The following is a 21,017-nucleotide window of genomic DNA, read 5'->3' on the forward strand; positions in this document are numbered from 1 at the left end:
AGACTAGACTGATGACTAGACTATCGACTAGAGTATAAACTAGGCCATAGGCTCTAGTCTATAGAGTGTAGACTAGACTATTGATTAGAGTATATACTAGACTATAGACTAGGTTATTGACCGGACTATATATTAGACTGTAGACTAGACTAGTCTATAGTCTAGACCATAGACTAGAGTAGACTAAGGATCACACTTTAGACTTGACTAGATAATAGACTATAATAGTCTAGACTATAGACTAGTCCATAGTCTAGAAGACTAGACTAGTCAATAGTCTAGTCTAGACTATGTTAGACTATGTTATAGACTACACACTAGAGTATAGACTTGACTAGTATATAGACCAGACTATGAACAAGACTATAGACTAGACTGTACTCTAGACTATAAAATAGACTGTATACTACACCCTAACATAGATTGTATACCAGACCATAACCTTGACTATATACCCGACTGATTGTCAGACTGACTATTGTCATGACTATTGACTAGACTACTTATAGGCTAGAGTATAGACTAGACTATGGGCTAGACTATAAACTATACAGTAGCAAATGTTTGACGTAAAACAGTGCTGCCAAGTGATGCATTTTTGCAGTATTGCACAATTACTGCATTTACAAGAATTGTATACAATTTTAATAAATTTTGAAAATTTCCATTTCCACTACATATTTAAGTTATTGACTTGCCCACATAAAATATTTAAAAAAAAAATAAATGAAAAAATGCATATTGAGGTTGTTTTTGTTTAAATTTGTTTGTTTAATATCATCATGTATTTGTTGTTTGCTTTCTTTTTTATTACAGATTTGCATTAACTTAACAAATCAAGAAACTAATTAAAAGAGAATTTTATAAAATAAAGTAAAAAAATTTATAATAAAAGTTTTTGCTTTTATGTATTTTTTTTTAATAAAATAATTAAATTTCAATTATAAAAACAACCAAAATTAAGAAAATTAATAAAATTATTTTGGGATTTTTTTTAATATTAAATGCAAAAAATTAATGAATTGTTTTATTTATATAAAAAAAAACAAAAACTAAATATTTGCCCAGAAAAAAATACTTTTAAACAAATCTCAATAAAATGTTTTATTAATAAAATTTAATTTTATGTTTTTTGAAATACTAAATATTTATTTTAAAGGCCATTAAGAGAAAATTTAATTTAATTTAGTGTTTGTTTTTTTTTTCTGTTTTGTTGGTTTAATAATTAAAGACTTGAGTTGTTGTTGTTTTTTAATGGTAAATAATATTATTTAAAAATTTTAAACTTAAAATTTAAAAATTAAATAATGACTGCGCATGCGTGTTGAGTTGTTTGTTTGTTTGTTGTTGTGGGGTATAAGAGTGGGTGTTTACAATTTAAAAAGAAAAACAAATTAAACAGGAAAACAATTCGAGTTAATTTTTATATATTACTTAAAATAAAGTTTATTTTCTTGTTGTTTTTTTTTTTAATATGGAGAATATTACAAAATGTAATAAAATCATAAAAAAAATGAGAAATTTAAATTCTTGTTGGAGTTTAAAGAAAAAACAGTTTATACTTGTTTGAGCATTTTTTCCTTTTTTAATAAAAATGGCAAAAATATTAAAAAAAAAAATAATTAAAAGTTTAATTGAAATTCTTTTTTTTAGCACAAATTATTTAAATGTTCTTTTTATTATTATTATTCTTGTAACTCTCTTTTTATATAAGGTTAATTTTTTTAATTATTTATAAAGTTTATCATAAAGTTTTCTGTTTGTTATTTTCTTTCGTTAAGGGGAAATTTTATAGAATTGTGTTAATAAGAGTAAGTGTTACTAGTGGCAAAAAGAAATTTCAACTTCATGTTCAACATTTAATGTTGTAGCTCTTTTTTGCATACGTTTGTTTTTTTTTTAATAATTTTTAATTCAAAGAAAACATAGAGAGTAAAGTTTCTTATTTCATTTCTTTTTTTTATACAAAAACAAGTTATAGTGTTTAAAAACTGATTTAAAAGAAAAGTAATAGAATAGGGGGGCGACAAGAGTAGAAGGAGAGTTAAATAGAAAAAAACACACCACACTAACAAACTTAATATTCTTCATCTTCAGGCTGAATTTCATCTGGTGGCGCAAAACCATCCTGTAAAGAAAGAAAGAGATTTGTTAGAAAAATACATTCTTAAGAATTGAAATAGAACTGAACTAGAACTGAACTAGAACGGAACTAGAACTGAACTAGAACTAGAACTGAACTAGAACTGAACTAGAACTGAACTGGAACTGAACTAGAACAGAACTAGAACTGAACCAGAACTGAACTAGAACTGAAGAACTAGAACTGAACTAGAACTGAACTAGAACTGAACTAGAACTGAACTAGAGAACTAGAACTAGAACTGAACTAGAACTGAACTAGAACTGAACTAGAACTGAACTAGAACTGAACTAGAACTGAACTAGAACTGAACTAGAACTGAACTAGAACTGAACTAGAACTGAACTAGAACTGAACTAGAACTGAACTAGAACTGAACTAGAACTGAACTAGAACTGACTAACTGAACTAGAACTGAACTAGAACTGAACTAGAACTGAACTAGAACTGAACTAGAACTGAACTAGAACTGAACTAGAACTGAACTAGAACTGAACTAGAACTGAAATAGAAATGAAATAGAACTGAAATAGAAATGAACTAGAACTGAACTAGAACTGAACTAGAACTGAACTAGAACTGAACTAGAACTGAACTAGAACTGAACTAGAACTGAACTAGAACTGAACTAGAACTGAACTAGAACTGAAATAGAAATGAAATAGAACTGAAATAGAAATGAACTAGAACTGAACTAGAACTGAACTAGAACTGAACTAGAACTGAAATAGAACTGAACTAGAACTGAAATAGAACTGAACTAGAACTGAACTAGAACTAAACTAGAACTAAACTAGAACTGAACTAGAACTGAACTGAACTAGAACTGAACTAGAACTAAACTAGAACTGAACTAGAACTGAACTAGAACTGAACTAGAACTGAACTAGAACTGAACTAGAACTGAACTGGAACTGAACTAGAACTAGAACTGAACTAGAACTGAACTAGAAACTGAACTAGAACTGAACTAGAACTGAACTAGAACTGAACTAGAACTGAACTAGAACTGAACTAGAACTGAACTAGAACTGAAATAGAACTGAACTAGAACTGAACTAGAACTGAACTAGAACTGAACTAGAACTGAACTGGAACTGAACTGGAACTGAACTAGAACTGAACTAGAACTGAACTAGAACTGAAATAGAACTGAACTAGAACTGAACTAGAACTGAACTAGAACTGAACTAGAAATGAACTAGAACTGAATTGGAATTGAACTAGAACTGAATTGGAATTGAACTAGAACTGAACTGAACTAGAACTGAAATAGAACTGAACTAGAACTGAACTAAAACTGAACTAGAACTGAACTAGAACTGAACTAGAACTGAACTAGAACAGAACTAGAACTGAACTAGAACTGAACTAGAACTGAACTAGAACTGAACTAGAACTGAACTAGAACTGAACTAGAACTGAACTAGAACTGAACTAGAACTGAACTAGAACTAAACTAGAACTGAACTGGAACTGAACTAGAACTAGAACTGAACTAGAACTGAACTAGAACTGAACTAGAACTGAACTAGAACTGAACTAGAACTGAACTAGAACTGAACTAGAACTGAACTAGAACTGAACTAGAACTGAAATAGAACTGAACTAGAACTGAACTAGAACTGAACTAAAACTGAACTAGAACTGAACTAGAACTGAACTAGAACTGAACTAGAACTGAACTAGAACTGAACTAGAACTGAAATAGAACTGAACTAGAACTGAAATAGAACTGAACTAGAACTGAACTAAAACTAAACTAGAACTAAACTAGAACTGAACTAGAACTGAACTGAACTAGAACTGAACTAGAACTAAACTAGAACTGAACTAGAACTGAACTAGAACTGAACTAAAACTGAACTAGAACTGAACTAAACTGAACTATAACTGAACTAGAACTGAACTAGAATTGAACTAGAACTGAACTAGAACTGAACTAAAACTGAACTAGAACTGAACTAGAACTGAACTAGAACTAAACTAGAACTGAACTAGAACTGAACTAGAACTGAACTAGAACTGAACTAGAACTGAACTAAAACTGAACTAGAACTGAACTAGAACTGAACTAGAACTAGAACTGAACTGAACTAAACTAAACTGAACTATAACTGAACTAGAACTGAACTAGAATTGACTAGAACTGAACTAGAACTGAACTAGAACTGAACTAGAACTGAACTAGAACTGAACTAGAACTGAACTAGAACTGAACTAGAACTGAACTAGAACTGAACTAGAACTAAACTAGAACTAACTAGAACTGAACTAGAACTGAACTAGAACTGAACTAGAACTGAACTAGAACTGAACTAGAACTGAACTGAACTAGAACTGAACTAGAACTAAACTAGAACTAAACTAGAACTGAACTAGAACTGAACTAGAACTGAACTAGAACTGAACTAGAACTGAACTAGAACTGAACTAGAACTGAACTAGAACTGAACTAGAACTGAACTAGAACTGAACTAGAACTGAACTAGAATTGAACTAGAACTGAACTAGAACTGAACTAGAACTGAACTAGAACTGAACTAGAACTGAACTAGAATTGAACTAGAACTGAACTAGAACTGAACTAGAACTGAACTAGAACTGAACTAGAACTGAACTAGAACTGAACTAGAACTGAACTAGAACTGAACTAGAACTGAACTAGAACTGAACTAGAACTGAACTAGAACTGAACTAGAACTGAACTAGAACTGAACTAGAACTGAATTAGAACTTAACTAGAACTGAAATAGAACTGAAATAGAACTGAACTAAAACTGAACTAGAACTGAACTAGAACTGAACTAGAACTGAACTAGAACTGAACCAGAACTGAACTAGAACTGAACTAGAACTGAACTAGAACTGAACTAGAACTGAACTAGAACTGAACTAGAACTGAACTAGAACTGAACTAGAACTGAACTAGAACTGAACAAAAACTGAACTAGAGCTGAACTAGAACTGAACTAGAACTGATCTAGAACTGAACTAGAACTGAAATAGAACTGAACTAAAACTGAACTAGAACTGAACTAGAACTGAACCAGAACTGAACTAGAACTGAACTAGAACTGAACTAGAACTGAACTAGAACTGAACTAGAACTGAACTAGAACTGAACTAGAACTGAACTAGAACTGAACTAGAACTGAACTAGAACTGAACTAGAACTGAACTAGAACTGAACTAGAACTGAAATAGAAATGAAATAGAACTGAATAGAAATGAACTAGAACTGACTAGAACTGAACTAGAACTGAACTAGAACTGAACTAGAACTGAACTAGAACTGAACTAGAACTGAACTAGAACTGACTAGAACTGAACTAGAACTGAAATAGAAATGAAATAGAACTGAATAGAAATGAACTAGAACTGAACTAGAACTGAACTAGAACTGAACTAGAACTGAAATAGAACTGAACTAGAACTGAAATAGAACTGAACTAGAACTGAACTAGAACTAAACTAGAACTAAACTAGAACTGAACTAGAACTGAACTGAACTAGAACTGAACTAGAACTAAACTAGAACTGAACTAGAACTGAACTAGAACTGAACTAGAACTGAACTAGAACTGAACTGGAACTGAACTAGAACTAGAACTGAACTAGAACTGAACTAGAACTGAACTAGAACTGAACTAGAACTGAACTAGAACTGAACTAGAACTGAACTAGAACTGAACTAGAACTGAACTAGAACTGAACTAGAACTGAAATAGAACTGAACTAGAACTGAACTAGAACTGAACTAGAACTGAACTAGAACTGAACTGGAACTGAACTGGAACTGAACTAGAACTGAACTAGAACTGAACTAGAACTGAAATAGAACTGAACTAGAACTGAACTAGAACTGAACTAGAACTGAACTAGAAATGAACTAGAACTGAATTGGAATTGAACTAGAACTGAATTGGAATTGAACTAGAACTGAACTGAACTAGAACTGAAATAGAACTGAACTAGAACTGAACTAAAACTGAACTAGAACTGAACTAGAACTGAACTAGAACTGAACTAGAACAGAACTAGAACTGAACTAGAACTGAACTAGAACTGAACTAGAACTGAACTAGAACTGAACTAGAACTGAACTAGAACTGAACTAGAACTGAACTAGAACTGAACTAGAACTAAACTAGAACTGAACTGGAACTGAACTAGAACTAGAACTGAACTAGAACTGAACTAGAACTGAACTAGAACTGAACTAGAACTGAAACTAGAACTGAACTAGAACTGAACTAGAACTGAACTAGAACTGAACTAGAACTGAACTAGAACTGAAATAGAACTGAACTAGAACTGAACTAGAACTGAACTAAAACTGACTAGAACTGAACTAGAACTGAACTAGAACTGAACTAGAACTGAACTAGAACTGAACTAGAACTGAAATAGAACTGAACTAGAACTGAAATAGAACTGAACTAGAACTGAACTAAAACTAAACTAGAACTAAACTAGAACTGAACTAGAACTGAACTGAACTAGAACTGAACTAGAACTAAACTAGAACTGAACTAGAACTGAACTAGAACTGAACTAAAACTGAACTAGAACTGAACTGAACTGAACTAGAACTGAACTAAACTGAACTATAACTGAACTAGAACTGAACTAGAATTGAACTAGAACTGAACTAGAACTGAACTAAAACTGAACTAGAACTGAACTAGAACTGAACTAGAACTAAACTAGAACTGAACTAGAACTGAACTAGAACTGAACTAGAACTGAACTAGAACTGAACTAAAACTGAACTAGAACTGAAACTAGAACTGAACTAGAACTGAACTAGAACTAGAACTGAACTGAACTAAACTAAACTGAACTATAACTGAACTAGAACTGAACTAGAATTGAACTAGAACTGAACTAGAACTGACTAGAACTGAACTAGAACTGAACTAGAACTGAACTAGAACTGAACTAGAACTGAACTAGAACTGAACTAGAACTGAACTAGAACTAAACTAGAACTAAACTAGAACTGAACTAGAACTGAACTAGAACTGAACTAGAACTGAACTAGAACTGAACTAGAACTGAACTAGAACTGAACTAGAACTGAACTGAACTAGAAACTGAACTAGAACTAAACTAGAACTAAACTAGAACTGAACTAGAAACTGAACTAGAACTGAACTAGAACTGAACTAGAACTGAACAGAACTGAAACTAGAACTGAACTAGAACTGAACTAGAACTGAACTAGAACTGAACTAGAACTGAACTAGAACTGAACTAGAACTGAACTAGAACTGAACTAGAACTGAACTAGAACTGAACTAGAACTGAACTAGAACTGAACTAGAACTGAACTAGAATTGAACTAGAACTGAACTAGAACTGAACTAGAACTGAACTAGAACTGAACTAGAACTGAACTAGAACTGAACTAGAATTGAACTAGAACTGAACTAGAACTGAACTAGAACTGAACTAGAACTGAACTAGAACTGAACTAGAACTGAACTAGAACTGAACTAGAACTGAACTAGAACTGAACTAGAACTGAACTAGAACTGAACTAGAACTGAACTAGAACTGAACTAGAACTGAATTAGAACTTAACTAGAACTGAAATAGAACTGAAATAGAACTGAACTAGAACTGAACTAGAACTGAACTAGAACTGAACTAGAACTGAACTAGAACTGAACTAGAACTGAACTAGAACTGAACTAGAACTGAACTAGAACTGAACTAGAACTGAACTAGAACTGAACTAGAACTGAACTAGAACTGAACTAGAACTGAACTAGAACTGAACTAGAACTGACAAAAACTGAACTAGAGCTGAACTAGAACTGAACTAGAACTGATCTAGAACTGAACTAGAACTGAAATAGAACTGAACTAAAACTGAACTAGAACTGAACTAGAACTGAACTAGAACTGAACCAGAACTGAACTAGAACTGAACTAGAACTGAACTAGAACTGAACAAAAACTGATCTAAAACAGAACTAGAACTAAACTAGAAGCGTCTTCTAATGAAGACAGGTTTCTTCTAATGAAGACAGGTTTCTTCTAATGAAGACAGGTTTCTTCCCTCAAAGACAGTTTTTTCCCAAAAACTTACCTCCGTTGCATATAAAATTTCCAAAATTTTCTGTATCAAAGGATGGGTATCTCCTTCTTCAGCTTCTTGGCAGCTAGAAGAGAAAATTTAAACAATTTCGAATAAATAATTATCTTTTAAATAATAAAGTAAAAGAAAATGCTTACAGAATTTCTATATCACGCAATTTAGAGAAATAGAAATCTCTTTCTTTTTCCAAACCCTCCAAATTTAAACGCATATCCATGACCTTAGAAAAACAGAACAAACAAATAATTAAAGCAAATTGTTATAAACAATTTAAAGTAAATAGAAAAATACCTGGCTAGATAATTCTTCAATTTGTTGATTCGTTACAGCACTGGTATTATTTTCATTAGCTTTCTTAACGGCACCACCAGCACTGCTATTTGAAGAAGCCACAGCCGGTCTTGAATTTGTAGCAGGAACAGCAGCTCTAGGCGGTACTTTTGTAGCTAGTTTTATAAAGAAATAAATAAACTTAATACAAATTTAAACACATGAGAAAGAGAAAACAAAATGCAAAACTTTAAGTTCTTTTTTATAAATTTGCTGGGAAAATCTTTTCAACAAACAAACGTGAAGCACGTTTTAAATATTAGTATAAAACCAAAATATAAACTTTTAAACAAAATAATGTTAATAATTAAATATTAAGAGTAAAAAATAATAAGTGCTTTTTGAGATGTTATTAAATGAAGTACATGAAAAAACAAATAATAATAATAATAATAAAAGAAATGACAATCAATCACATACTAGGCCTCATTGACGATGACACTGTTGAACGTTGTACTGGCACTACAGCTGGTTTTCTATATGATGTATTACCGGCACCAGTTCCGGGTAAACTCTTAACATTACCGGCACCAAAGCCCATCTGTGCACCTTCTCTAGCTGCACTGGCATCATAATCATGACCATCGTAATTGGCATCAAAGAATTTTTTAAACCATTGTAAAAATTCAAAATTATCTTGAAAACGGCCTTTAATCAATTTATCAATCGGTATTATCTGTATGTAAGTAAGGGAGGAGTTTGTTGGTGTGTTTTTTGATGTTTAGATTTTGTGTAAAATGATGAAACGTGAAAAAAAAACCAAAAACAAAAACCAAATAATGAAAAAAAAGAAAGAAAAGGGGAAAAATATTTAAATGATAGATGTAAATTATGGTTAAATAAATGTATTTTATTATTAATTAATTAATAAATATGTAATATTACAAAAAAAGTATAAAGTAAGTGATATTTTATGAGCGAAACGAGACGAAACAAAACGACACAAGTGTTAAATGAAAGGACACTTTTTGCGCGAGTATTAAAAGAGGGAAATGTTAAAATTAAATTGATTGATTTTTTACATATAACATTGCATGTTCTTATTACTTTTATGGATATTTATTATATTAGCATTAATCATGACTGCTGACAGAATTAACTTTTATTTTTTTCTTTTCCAATTACATATATTATGATTATATGGTTTGTTTGTTTATTTTTAATGTTTACTTGCAAAAGATTTTAAAAATAATCACAAATTTTGTAATGAAAAATAAATACTTGGCAAACCGCAATAAATTCAATACTGTGAGTTTTTATTATTTGTCATAAAATTTACTAGCTAGAGGCTAAAAAGAACTTTAAAGGTGGTATTTTTATAAAAAAAATAAATTTGTAATTCAATTACAAATTTACTACAGTCTAATATTCCCAACAGGATGACAGTGAAGCAGACCCACAGCCCCGGACTATTAATCACACTACAATCTACCCCACAGGGGCAACCATATATGATTTATATTTTAACTTTGTTTTTAAATTTTTCTTTCACACAAATTTTTAAGATTTTCTATTACCAAAGCTGAAAAACGACCATAGATTGACAAAGAATGATCGAAAAAGAGTTCAATTCTAGTTCAGTTGTAGTTCAGTTCTAATTCAGTTCTAGTTCAGTTCTAGTTCAGTTCTAGTTCAGTTTTAATTCAGTTTTAGTTCAGTTCTAGTTCAGTTCTAGTTCAGTTTCTAGTTCAGTTCTAGTTCTAGGTCTAGTTTCAGTTCTAGTTCAGTTCTAGTTCAGTTCTAGGTTCAGTTCTAGTTCAGTTCTAGTTCAGTTCTAGTTCAGTTCTAGTTCAGTTCTAGTTCAGTTCTAGTTCAGTTCTAGTTCAGTTCTAGTTCAGTTCTTAGTTCAGTTCTAGTTCAGTTCTAGTTCAGTTCTAGTTCAGTTTCTAGTTCAGTTCTAGTTCAGTTCTAGTTCAGTTCTAGTTCAGTTCTAGTTCAGTTCTAGTCAGTTCTAGCTTCAGTTATAGTTCAGTTTCTAGTTCAGTTCTAGTTCAGTTCTAGTTCAGTTCTAGTTCAGTTCTAGTTCAGTTCTAGTTCAGTTCTAGTTCAGTTCTAGTTCAGTTCTAGTTCAGTTCTAGTTCAGTTCTAGTTCAGTTCCTAGTTCAGTTCTAGTTCAGTTCTAGTTCAGTTCTAGTTCAGTTCTAGTTCAGTTCTAGTTCAGTTCTAGTTCAGTTCTAGTTCAGTTCTAGTTCAGTTCTAGTTCAGTTCTAGTTCAGTTCTAGTTCAGTTCTAGTTCAGTTCTAGTTTCAGTTCTAGTTCAGTTCTAGTTCAGTTCTAGTTCAGTTCTAGTTCAGTTCTAGTTCAGTTCTGTTCAGTTCTAGTTCAGTTCTAGTTCAGTTCTAGTTCAGTTCTAGTTCAGTTCTAGTTCAGTTCTAGTTCAGTTTCTAGTTCAGTTCTAGTTCAGTTCTAGTTCAGTTCTAGTTCAGTTCTAGTTCAGTTCTAGTTCAGTTCTAGTTCATTCTGTTCAGTTCTAGTTCAGTCTAGTTCAGTTCTAGTTCAGTTCTAGTTCAGTTCTAGTTCAGTTCTAGTTCAGTTCTAGTTCAGTTCTAGTTCAGTTCTAGTTCAGTTCTAGTTCAGTTCTATTCAGTTCTAGTTCAGTTCTAGTTCAGTTCTAGTTCAGTTCTAGTTCAGTCTAGTTCAGTTCTAGTTCAGTTCTAGATCAGTTCTAGTTCAGTTCTAGTTCAGTTCTAGTTCAGTTCTAGTTCAGTTCTAGTTCAGTTCTAGTTCAGTTCTAGTTCAGTTCTAGTTCAGTTCTAGTTCAGTTCTAGATCAGTTCTAGTTCTGTTCTAATTCTATTCTAGGTCTGTTCTGCTCTAATTCTGTTCTAGGTCTGTTCTGCTCTAGTTCTGTTCATTCTCCTCACCTTTCTCTGTTTAATATTTTAACGCAATCTGATAAAAGGAAACCAAATAATTACCAATGAAACATAACGGACAGGACCATAATAAGAAAAAAAAAAAAAAACAGTAAACAAAAAACATATGAATGAATCAAATGTGTGAGTGTGGTGTTTAAAATTTCTAGTGAAAGGATTAAAAGTGAGAAACAGGCAAATATGGAATCACTGAATCGAGCCAAGAACCACTTAACAAGTGAAACTAATTAAATTATGAAGAAGATATTTTATTGATTAAAAAAAAAAAAATAATAGTGCTTATAATGAGTGTAAATAGGGTGCTGCCCTTAACCGTTTAAATTATAAATAAACTAAAAGGAAAAATCAAACTGAAAAACCATAACAAAACGTGCTTCACACTTTTTTAAACAGAAATTTTTACAGATTTTTTCCCATTCTCTCTTTTGTAGACTAACTAACTTGCTTATAATTTTAAATAAGCAAAAATATAAAGAAGAAAAATAAACAATTTATTTAAAGAAAATATAACATGGTCATACCGGTTGTTCGTGTTGTGGTAGCATGTGTTGTACTACGTCCCGAAGGCATTTGTATATGACGTTTGTCATGCTGATGATGATGTAGCAAATCATTACTGCTGCCTACACCACTACCACCGCCACCAACACCATTGCCCAATTTAATGCCACCACGTGCTATTAGCGGTTCATATTCACGTCCATCGTAATTGGCATCAAAGAACTTTTTAAAACCATTGTAAAAATTCAAAATTATCTTGAAAACGTCCCTTAATTAATTTATCAACGGGTATAATCTACACTAGGCGCACATTATTTCGATTGAATATTGCAATTATTATTTGCAAAATGTTCAAATTTATTTCATTTTCGTTTGCAGAACCCCAAATAACAGAAATTAGAAGGAGAAGAAAAAATAAAGACATACAAACATTTAGTATAAGTAGGTCATCAATTAAAACCAGTCATAGCATTGTAAACAACATCAACAATAGCAAAACTATCACTTACTTTTTTTCTTTGTTTTCTTTATTTTTTATTGTTCAATAATTTTTATGAATAATTTATAAAAGTTAAACTGAAAAGAAAAAAGAAAAAAACAGCACATACCTTGTCTACACTCATTTTTTTGAAAGAAGCTTGTAGTATCTTGAAGTTTTGAATGTATTCATGTTCCAAATTTGTACGGAACTTGACACGTTTCATAGGTACCGAACCAGGAAATAACATATCCATAAACTGACAATAAGCAGCCCCTTAAAAGAGAGAAAAGAGAAAATCAACTTATAAAAATGGTACATGTAGTTAAAGTATAAGAAGTTTTAATAAATAAATGGTTAAATTGTTGTGTATACAATGTGGTAATACAAGTGTCAAACCTTAAGTCTTGAAAATTTACATTTTTAAAGAACTTTACTTTAGTTAAGCCAAAACCATAACCATAAGTGTAGAAAATTTAAAACTTTTAAAGAACTTTATATTAGTTAAACCTGGTTAAAATCTTATGTAATAAGTTTAACTTTGTTTAACATCTATAGTCTAGTCTATAGTCTAGAATATAGTCTAGTCTATAGTCTAGTCTATAGTCTAGTCTATAGTCTAGTCTATAGTCTAGGTCTATAGTCTAGTCTATAGTCTAGTCTATAGTCTAGTCTATAGTCTAGTCTATAGTCTAGTCTATAGTCTAGTCTATAGTCTAGTCTATAGTCTAGTCTATAGTCTAGTCTATAGTCTAGTCTATAGTCTAGTCTATAGTCTAGTCTATAGTCTAGTCTATAGTCTAGTCTATAGTCCTAGTCTATAGTCTAGTCTATAGTCTAGTCTATAGTCTAGTCTATAGTCTAGTCTATAGTCTAGTCTATAGTCTAGTCTATAGTCTAGTCTCTAGTCTAGTCTATAGTCTAGTCTATAGTTAGTCTATAGTCTAGTCTATAGTCTAGTCTAAGTCTAGCTATAGTCTAGTCTATAGTCTAGTCTATAGTCTAGTCTATAGTCTAGTCTAGTCAGTCTATAGTTAGTCTAGTCTATCTATAGTCTAGTCTATAGTCTAGTCTATAGCTGTCTATAGTCTAACTATAGTCTAGTCTATAGTCTAGTCTATAGTAGTCTATAGTCTAGTCTATAGTCTAGTCTATAGTCTAGTCTATAGTCTAAGTCTATAGTCTAGTCTATAGTCTAGTCTATAGTCTAGTCTATAAGTCTAGTCTATAGTCTAGTCTATAGTCTAGTCTATAGTCTAGTCTATAGTCTAGTCTATAGTCTAGTCTATAGTCTAGTCTATAGTCTAGTCTATAGTCTAGTCTATAGTCTAGTCTATAGTCTAGTCTATAGTCTAGTCTATAGTCTAGTCTATAGTCTAGTCTATAGTCTAGTCTATAGTCTAGTCTATAGTCTAGTCTATAGTCTAGTCTATAGTCTAGTCTAGTCTAGTCTATAGTCTAGTCTATAGTCTAGTCTATAGTCTAGTCTATAGTCTAGTCTATAGTCTAGTCTATAGTCTAGTCTATAGTCTAGTCTATAGTCTAGTCTATAGTCTAGTCTATAGTCTAGTCTATAGTCTAGTCTATAGTCTAGTCTATAGTCTAGTCTATAGTCTAGTCTATAGTCTAGTCTATAGTCTAGTCTATAGTCTAGTCTATAGTCTAGTCTATAGTCTAGTCTATAGTCTAGTCTATAGTCTAGTCTATAGTCTAGTCTATAGTCTAGTCTATAGTCTAGTCTATAGTCTAGTCTATAGTCTAGTCTATAGTCTAGTCTATAGTCTAGTCTATAGTCTAGTCTATAGTCTAGTCCAACGGTTCCCAAATGGGGGTCCGCGGACCCCTAGTGGTCCGTAGTAAAATCCTAGGGGGTCCACGAAGACGAACGAAAAAAACCATGAATAAACAATATTCTGCTTTTATATGTATGTACAAATATCTCAAATTTTTGTGCAATAATCCCAAATTTTTTGGTGACTTTTTGAATTTTATTTTTTCGGTTGTTTATCAGGAAGAAGCTAGGCCCTACAAATTTATTGTACAACTTTTATAAAGTAAAGTACTGCGTGATTTGTAATTTTTATTTCCTTTATATGTACTGAAATAATGGTTTTTATTTCAGACAAATAATACTCTGCCTTACAATTAAATTAGGGATACTGGTATTCCGGAGTATGAAGTTCAATTCAAAGACAAGCTTATTACAGATTTAAGTTTATCAAATTGTAAGCAAAAGTGTTCTCGTTTGAAAAGACTAAAATTATATATTTCCAAAACAGAGGTGACTCTTTATTATGCATCTCTTTATAAATATTCCAATCCGACGTGATACACAGATTTTAACTTGATTTTGTCGACCAATACATATTATTAAATTAACATCAGAAAATCCATAGCGTTTCGTGTAAATATGTAGCCAAAAACCATGAAGTAAAATAATTCGTTGGTATTTTAAAATTCAAATTTAAGTTCCAAATTCACAGTACTTTAACAAAGAGTTCAAATCATATATTATGCGGATAACGCATTCCGCAACAACATAGAAGAAGTCCAACTTTCTTATATTATTTTCCCGAAAACTTAGCTCACTTACTCAGTTCACCCTTTGCAATCGCAAACAAATTCTTGAAACGTGACTCCTTAAGCACATGTGACAATATTTGATAAAGAAACCTTTTCGCTACCTTGAAGAAAAATGAACATGAAAGATCTCACGATCATAAAATTAAACATCATGTTAACATATCAACAAAGAAGTCATTCTATCTTCAAAACATGCAATTGAAAACCTATCTGAAATATTATATATTCTCAATGTACGGGAATATTTTATAGATATGACATCTCTACATTTATTAGACCTAGGGATTAATGAACTAGGTCAATTTTCGCATGGACAATTATTTAGAACAATAAGATATCAAAATATGTATGGGGGTCCGCGAAATTAAATAAGTTCTTCAAGGGGTCCGCGAAGTAAATATCTGTGGGAACCGCTGGTCTAGTCTATAGTCTAGTCTATAGTCTAGTCTATAGTCTAGTCTATAGTCTAGTCTATAGTCTAGTCTATAGTCTAGTCTATAGTCTAGTCTATAGTCTAGTCTATAGTCTAGTCTAGTCTATAGTCTAGTCTATAGTCTAGTCTATAGTCTAGTCTAGTCTATAGTCTAGTCTATAGTCTAGTCTAGTCTATAGTCTAGTCTAGTAGTCTAGTCTAGTCTATAGTCTAGTCTAGTCTATAGTCTATTCTAGTCTAGTCTAGTCTATAGTCTAGTCTAGTCTATAGTCTAGTCTAGTCTATAGTCTAGTCTAGTCTATAGTCTAGTCTATATAGTCTAGTCTATAGTCTAGTCTATAGTCTAGTCTATAGTCTAGTCTATAGTCTAGTCTATAGTCTAGTCTATAGTCTAGTCTATAGTCTAGTCTATAGTCTAGTCTATAGTCTAGTCTATAGTCTAGTCTATAGTCTACTCTATAGTCTAGTCTATAGTCTAGTCTATAGTCTAGTCTATAGTCTAGTCTATAGTCTAGTCTATAGTCTAGTCTATAGTCTAGTCTATAGTCTAGTCTATAGTCTAGTCTATAGTCTAGTCTATAGTCTAGTCTATAGTCTAGTCTATAGTCTAGTCTATAGTCTAGTCTATAGTCTAGTCTATAGTCTAGTCTATAGTCTAGTCTATAGTCTAGTCTATAGTCTAGTCTATAGTCTAGTCTATAGTCTAGTCTATAGTCTAGTCTATAGTCTAGTCTATAGTCTAGTCTATAGTCTAGTCTATAGTCTAGTCTATAGTTTAGTCTATAGTCTAGTCTATAGTCTAGTCTATAGTCTAGTCTATAGTCTAGTCTATAGTCTAGTCTAGTCTATAGTCTAGTCTAGTCTAGTCTAGTCTATAGTCTAGTCTATAGTCTAGTCTATAGTCTAGTCTATAGTCTAGTCTATAGTCTAGTCTATAGTCTAGTCTAGTCTATAGTCTAGTCTATAGTCTAGTCTATAGTCTAGTCTATAGTCTAGTCTATAGTCTAGTCTATAGTCTAGTCTATAGTCTAGTCTATAGTCTAGTCTATAGTCTAGTCTATAGTCTAGTCTATAGTCTAGTCTATAGTCTAGTCTATAGTCTAGTCTATAGTCTAGTCTATAGTCTAGTCTATAGTCTAGTCTATAGTCTAGTCTATAGTCTAGTCTATAGTCTAGTCTATAGTCTAGTCTATAGTCTAGTCTATAGTCTAGTCTATAGTCTAGTCTATAGTCTAGTCTATAGTCTAGTCTATAGTCTAGTCTATAGTCTAGTCTATAGTCTAGTCTATAGTCTAGTCTATAGTCTAGTCTATAGTCTAGTCTATAGTCTAGTCTATAGTATAGTCTAGTCTATGTCTAGTCTATAGTACTATAGTCTAGTCTAGTCTAGTCTATAGTCTAGTCTATAGTCTAGTCTATAGTCTAGTCTATAGTCTTGTCTATAGTCTAGTCTATAGTCTAGTCTATAGTCTAGTCTATAGTCTAGTCTATAGTCTAGTCTATAGTCTAGTCTATAGTCTAGTCTATAGTCTAGTCTATAGTCTAGTCTATAGTCTAGTCTATAGTCTAGTCTATAGTCTAGTCTAGTCTAGTCTATAGTCTAGTCTATAGTCTAGTCTAGTCTATAGTCTAGTCTAGTCTATAGTCTAGTCTAGTCTATAGTCTAGTCTATAGTCTAGTCTAGTCTATAGTCTAGTCTATAGTCTAGTCTAGTCTATAGTCTAGTCTATAGTCTAGTCTATAGTCTAGTCTATAGTCTAGTCTATAGTCTAGTCTATAGTCTAGTCTATAGTCTAGTCTATAGTCTAGTCTATAGTCTAGTCTATAGTCTAGTCTATAGTCTAGTCTATAGTCTAGTCTATAGTCTAGTCTATAGTCTAGTCTATAGTCTAGTCTATAGTCTAGTCTATAGTCTAGTCTATAGTCTAGTCTATAGTCTAGTCTATAGTCTAGTCTATAGTCTAGTCTATAGTCTAGTCTATAGTCTAGTCTATAGTCTAGTCTATAGTCTAGTCTATAGTCTAGTCTATAGTCTAGTCTATAGTCTAGTCTATAGTATAGTCTATAGTCTAGTCTATAGTCTAGTCTATAGTCTAGTCTATAGTCTAGTCTAGTCTATAGTCTAGTCTAGTCTATAGTCTAGTCTAGTCTATAGTCTAGTCTAGTCTATAGTCTAGTCTATAGTCTAGTCTATAGTCTAGTCTATAGTCTAGTCTATAGTCTAGTCTATAGTCTAGTCTAGTCTAGTCTATAGTCTAGTCTATAGTCTAGTCTATAGTCTAGTCTATAGTCTAGTCTATAGTCTACTCTATAGTCTACTCTATAGTCTAGTCTATAGTCTAGTCTATAGTCTAGTCTAGTCTAGTCTATAGTCTAGTCTATAGTCTAGTCTATAGTCTAGTCTATAGTCTAGTCTATAGTCTAGTCTATAGTCTAGTCTATAGTCTAGTCTATAGTCTAGTCTATAGTCTAGTCTATAGTCTAGTCTATAGTCTAGTCTATAGTCTAGTCTATAGTCTAGTCTATAGTCTAGTCTATAGTCTAGTCTATAGTCTAGTCTATAGTCTAGTCTATAGTCTAGTCTATAGTCTAGTCATATAGTCTAGTCTATAGTCCTAGTTATAGTCTATCTTAGTCTAGTCTATAGTCTAGTCTATAGTCTAGTCTATAGTCTAGTCTATAGTCTAGTCTATAGTCTAGTCTATAGTCTAGTCTATAGTCTAGTCCTATAGTCTAGTCTATAGTCTAGTCTATAGTCAGTTATAAGTCTAGTCTATAGTCTAGTCTTAGTCTAGTCTATAGTCTAGTCTATAGTCTAGTCTATAGTCCTAGTCTAGAGTCCTAGTCTATAGTCTAGTCTTAGTCTAGTCTATGTCTAAGTCTATAGTCTAGTCTATAGTCTAGTCTATAGTCTAGTCTATAGTCTAGCTATAGTCTAGTCTATAGTCTAGTCTATAGTCTAGTCTATAGTTTAGTCTATAGTCTAGTCTATAGTCTAGTCTAAGTCTAGTCTATATCTAGGTCTATAGTCTAGTCTATAGTCCTAGTCCTATAGTCTAGTCTATAGTCCTAGATATAGTTAGTCCAGTCTATAGTCTAGTCTATAGTCTAGTATATAGTCCAGTCCTATAGTCGAGTCTATAGTCTAGTCCTATAGTCTAGTCTATAGTCTACTCTATAGTCTAGTCTATAGTCTAATCTATAGTCTACTCTATAGTCTAGTCTATAGTCTAATCTATAGTCTAGTCTATAGTCTAATCTATAGTCTAGTCTATAGTCTAGTCTATAGTCTAGCCTATAGTCTAGCCTATAGTCTAGCCTATAGTCTGGCCTATAGTCTAGTCTATAGTTTTAGTCTAGATTTTTGTGTGTACTAACCTTTACAAGTTATTTGATTTATGACTTAATCTTATACATAACTGGATTTTACTCTAAAAAAGACTAACTAGATCGCAGATGACATCTAAATAGAAACAACTTTTTTAGTAAATGCAATTACATATTTCTTTGACTGAATATTTAGTTTAAATAAATTAACGTTTCTTACAGACCATGAAAATTATCTTAATTAATAATCAAACAAAAACAAACATATGAACTAAATATTTATTTCAATACAATTATACGGTTTTTTTTTGTGTCGTTTGTCTATGTTATGGCCTGCGGCATTTGTAAATATTTATACTTAAAGTGTAGTTTGTTCACTTACCAGTACATAGTTCTTCAATTTTCGAAAATTGTGCCTGCAGACAATCATTTACCCAAGCAAGCATATCATGTCTGGATAGATTTTCAGTCGTAACATTTGTAGAATATACATTCACTGCCATTTTTTCTAATTGTTAATATTTCTACTGCTATTTTTATTGTTGTTTCCTTTCAAAAACCACAAACTCTTTTAGGGTGGCTGTTTATAAAAGCTGGCGTTTGGTTTGTTGGCTGCTTTACGTTTTTTTTTTGTTTTTTTTTTTGGAGTAGAAAAGAAAAATACTGTAAAGAAAATAAATAAAATTAAAATATTAGTTTTAATTGTTTTTTAATATTGTGTTTTAATGTTTAAATTTAGTTTAATTAAATCATGTAGTATGGGCGTTTATTGTTTGTTTTATTAAACATGTTTCATTGTTGTTTCTTTCCATTTCTTTGGCTGAAGTCATCTTGCGAGCAGCAGCAGTAATGTTAAATATGTATATTCATTCCATTTCGGAATCAACATGTGTAATTATTTGTTGTCGAAAGTGAATTGAAGCGTAGCGCCATGTGCGTGATTCAAATCTTTTTTTTTTCTTCTTCTTCTTTTTGACTACAAGTTCATTATCATTAATAGACTAACTAACGGATAACTTATTATTTCCATGGAAACGTAATGAAAAAACAAACAGCAACAGATGGTCACGTTAAGATAACTTATGAAAGTAACAAAAAAAAAAAATATTATTTTTATTTTGTTTAAATTGTATTTAATGGCAGATAAATTTTTATTTGTATCAATTAAATCATTTTTTTAATAGTTCCAGTAATTAATCTTTGAGAAAATAAGTAAAAAAAACAATAAAACTAAAAGCTAACCGTTCCATATTGGGCAAGCTTAACATGGCAAAAAGTGATATGAACATATGAACGATAAATATTTGTTTCCAATAATTATTGGCAACTTAATTATTCAATTAATTTATTTAATTAGATTTTATTTAATCGAAATATTTGTCATAATCTATTTAACCAGGTGTTAAAGTATATTTGGAAGTTTGTTCCTTAGTAGGGGAGTTCCTCTATTAACTTGGTTTAAACATAAATCTAGCAAACGTGCTCAATGACAGCTATATGTATTTACATAATGTTAGGTTAGTTTAGCAAGGCTAAAACTCCACTAGGATCACTTTTAGTCCATTGCCCATTCCATTCATCAAGAATATAATGGATGTTAAATAGCTAAAGCCACCCAATAGAGACGGTGCCTTCTCTTTAGGCCAAGGTTTGAACCTTGTCTTGCAAGTCTATTGACATTAATTGTCAAGACAGACCCTAAAACCTAATGATCAAACGAACGGATCGCTAGTGTCTCTGCAATGAAGATCCTTTCATGTCCATGTCAGCAATATAGAAACCATGCCAATATCCATTATCTTGTTTCCGTATGTAATTTATCCATCATTATGTCTCGAACAGTTTGTCGGAAAAGTATCAATCTGTAGAATTCAAATCCAGACCCACATCACCGCAGAAACTCCTCGTCTCTCGGTCTATTCGAATACCAATCAACCTCACTATGTGAAGTTTAAGATTAATTTGAGCTAGTGGACAAGGAGGACGCTAAACATCACATTATTGATTAAAGACTTCAAAGGAAGTGGAAATAATAACGCAAGTTAATCACCTCCACAACAAAGCAGCGTCGTCTGAGTTGATACTCTACGATAGGCTATATAAAAGCTATACTCCTGTAGTTCTCGTGTGAGAAGACCGGCAACCAGGCAAACGAACATCAAAACCGAATATCCATAAAGTCATGGTAATATTCTGTAATTGAAGAGATCTGAAGGGATCAGATGGGACATGATGACA

General features: G+C 31.9%; 1 protein-coding gene across 1 annotated transcript in view; it reads right to left on the bottom strand.

Annotated features, from left to right (window-relative positions):
- Window positions 1–1,883: 1,883 nt before the first annotated feature.
- LOC119611590 (microtubule-associated protein RP/EB family member 1) overlaps window positions 1,884–21,017 on the bottom strand; it is a 34,374-nt gene continuing 15,240 nt past the window's right edge. Inside the window, 8 exon segments of the mRNA XM_037967239.1 lie at window positions 1,884–2,128; window positions 8,244–8,316; window positions 8,390–8,472; window positions 8,544–8,698; window positions 11,979–12,189; window positions 12,191–12,253; window positions 12,567–12,712; window positions 19,162–19,442. Of these exon segments, the coding sequence (XP_037823167.1) occupies window positions 2,078–2,128; window positions 8,244–8,316; window positions 8,390–8,472; window positions 8,544–8,698; window positions 11,979–12,189; window positions 12,191–12,253; window positions 12,567–12,712; window positions 19,162–19,282 (903 nt within the window). The 5' untranslated portion in view covers window positions 19,283–19,442 and the 3' untranslated portion in view covers window positions 1,884–2,077.

The sequence above is a fragment of the Lucilia sericata genome, unplaced genomic scaffold (assembly GCF_015586225.1).
Source record: "Lucilia sericata isolate MDLA Ls3-8-SP2 unplaced genomic scaffold, ASM1558622v1 Contig001491F_arrow, whole genome shotgun sequence".
Classification (NCBI taxonomy): Eukaryota; Metazoa; Arthropoda; class Insecta; order Diptera; family Calliphoridae; genus Lucilia; species Lucilia sericata.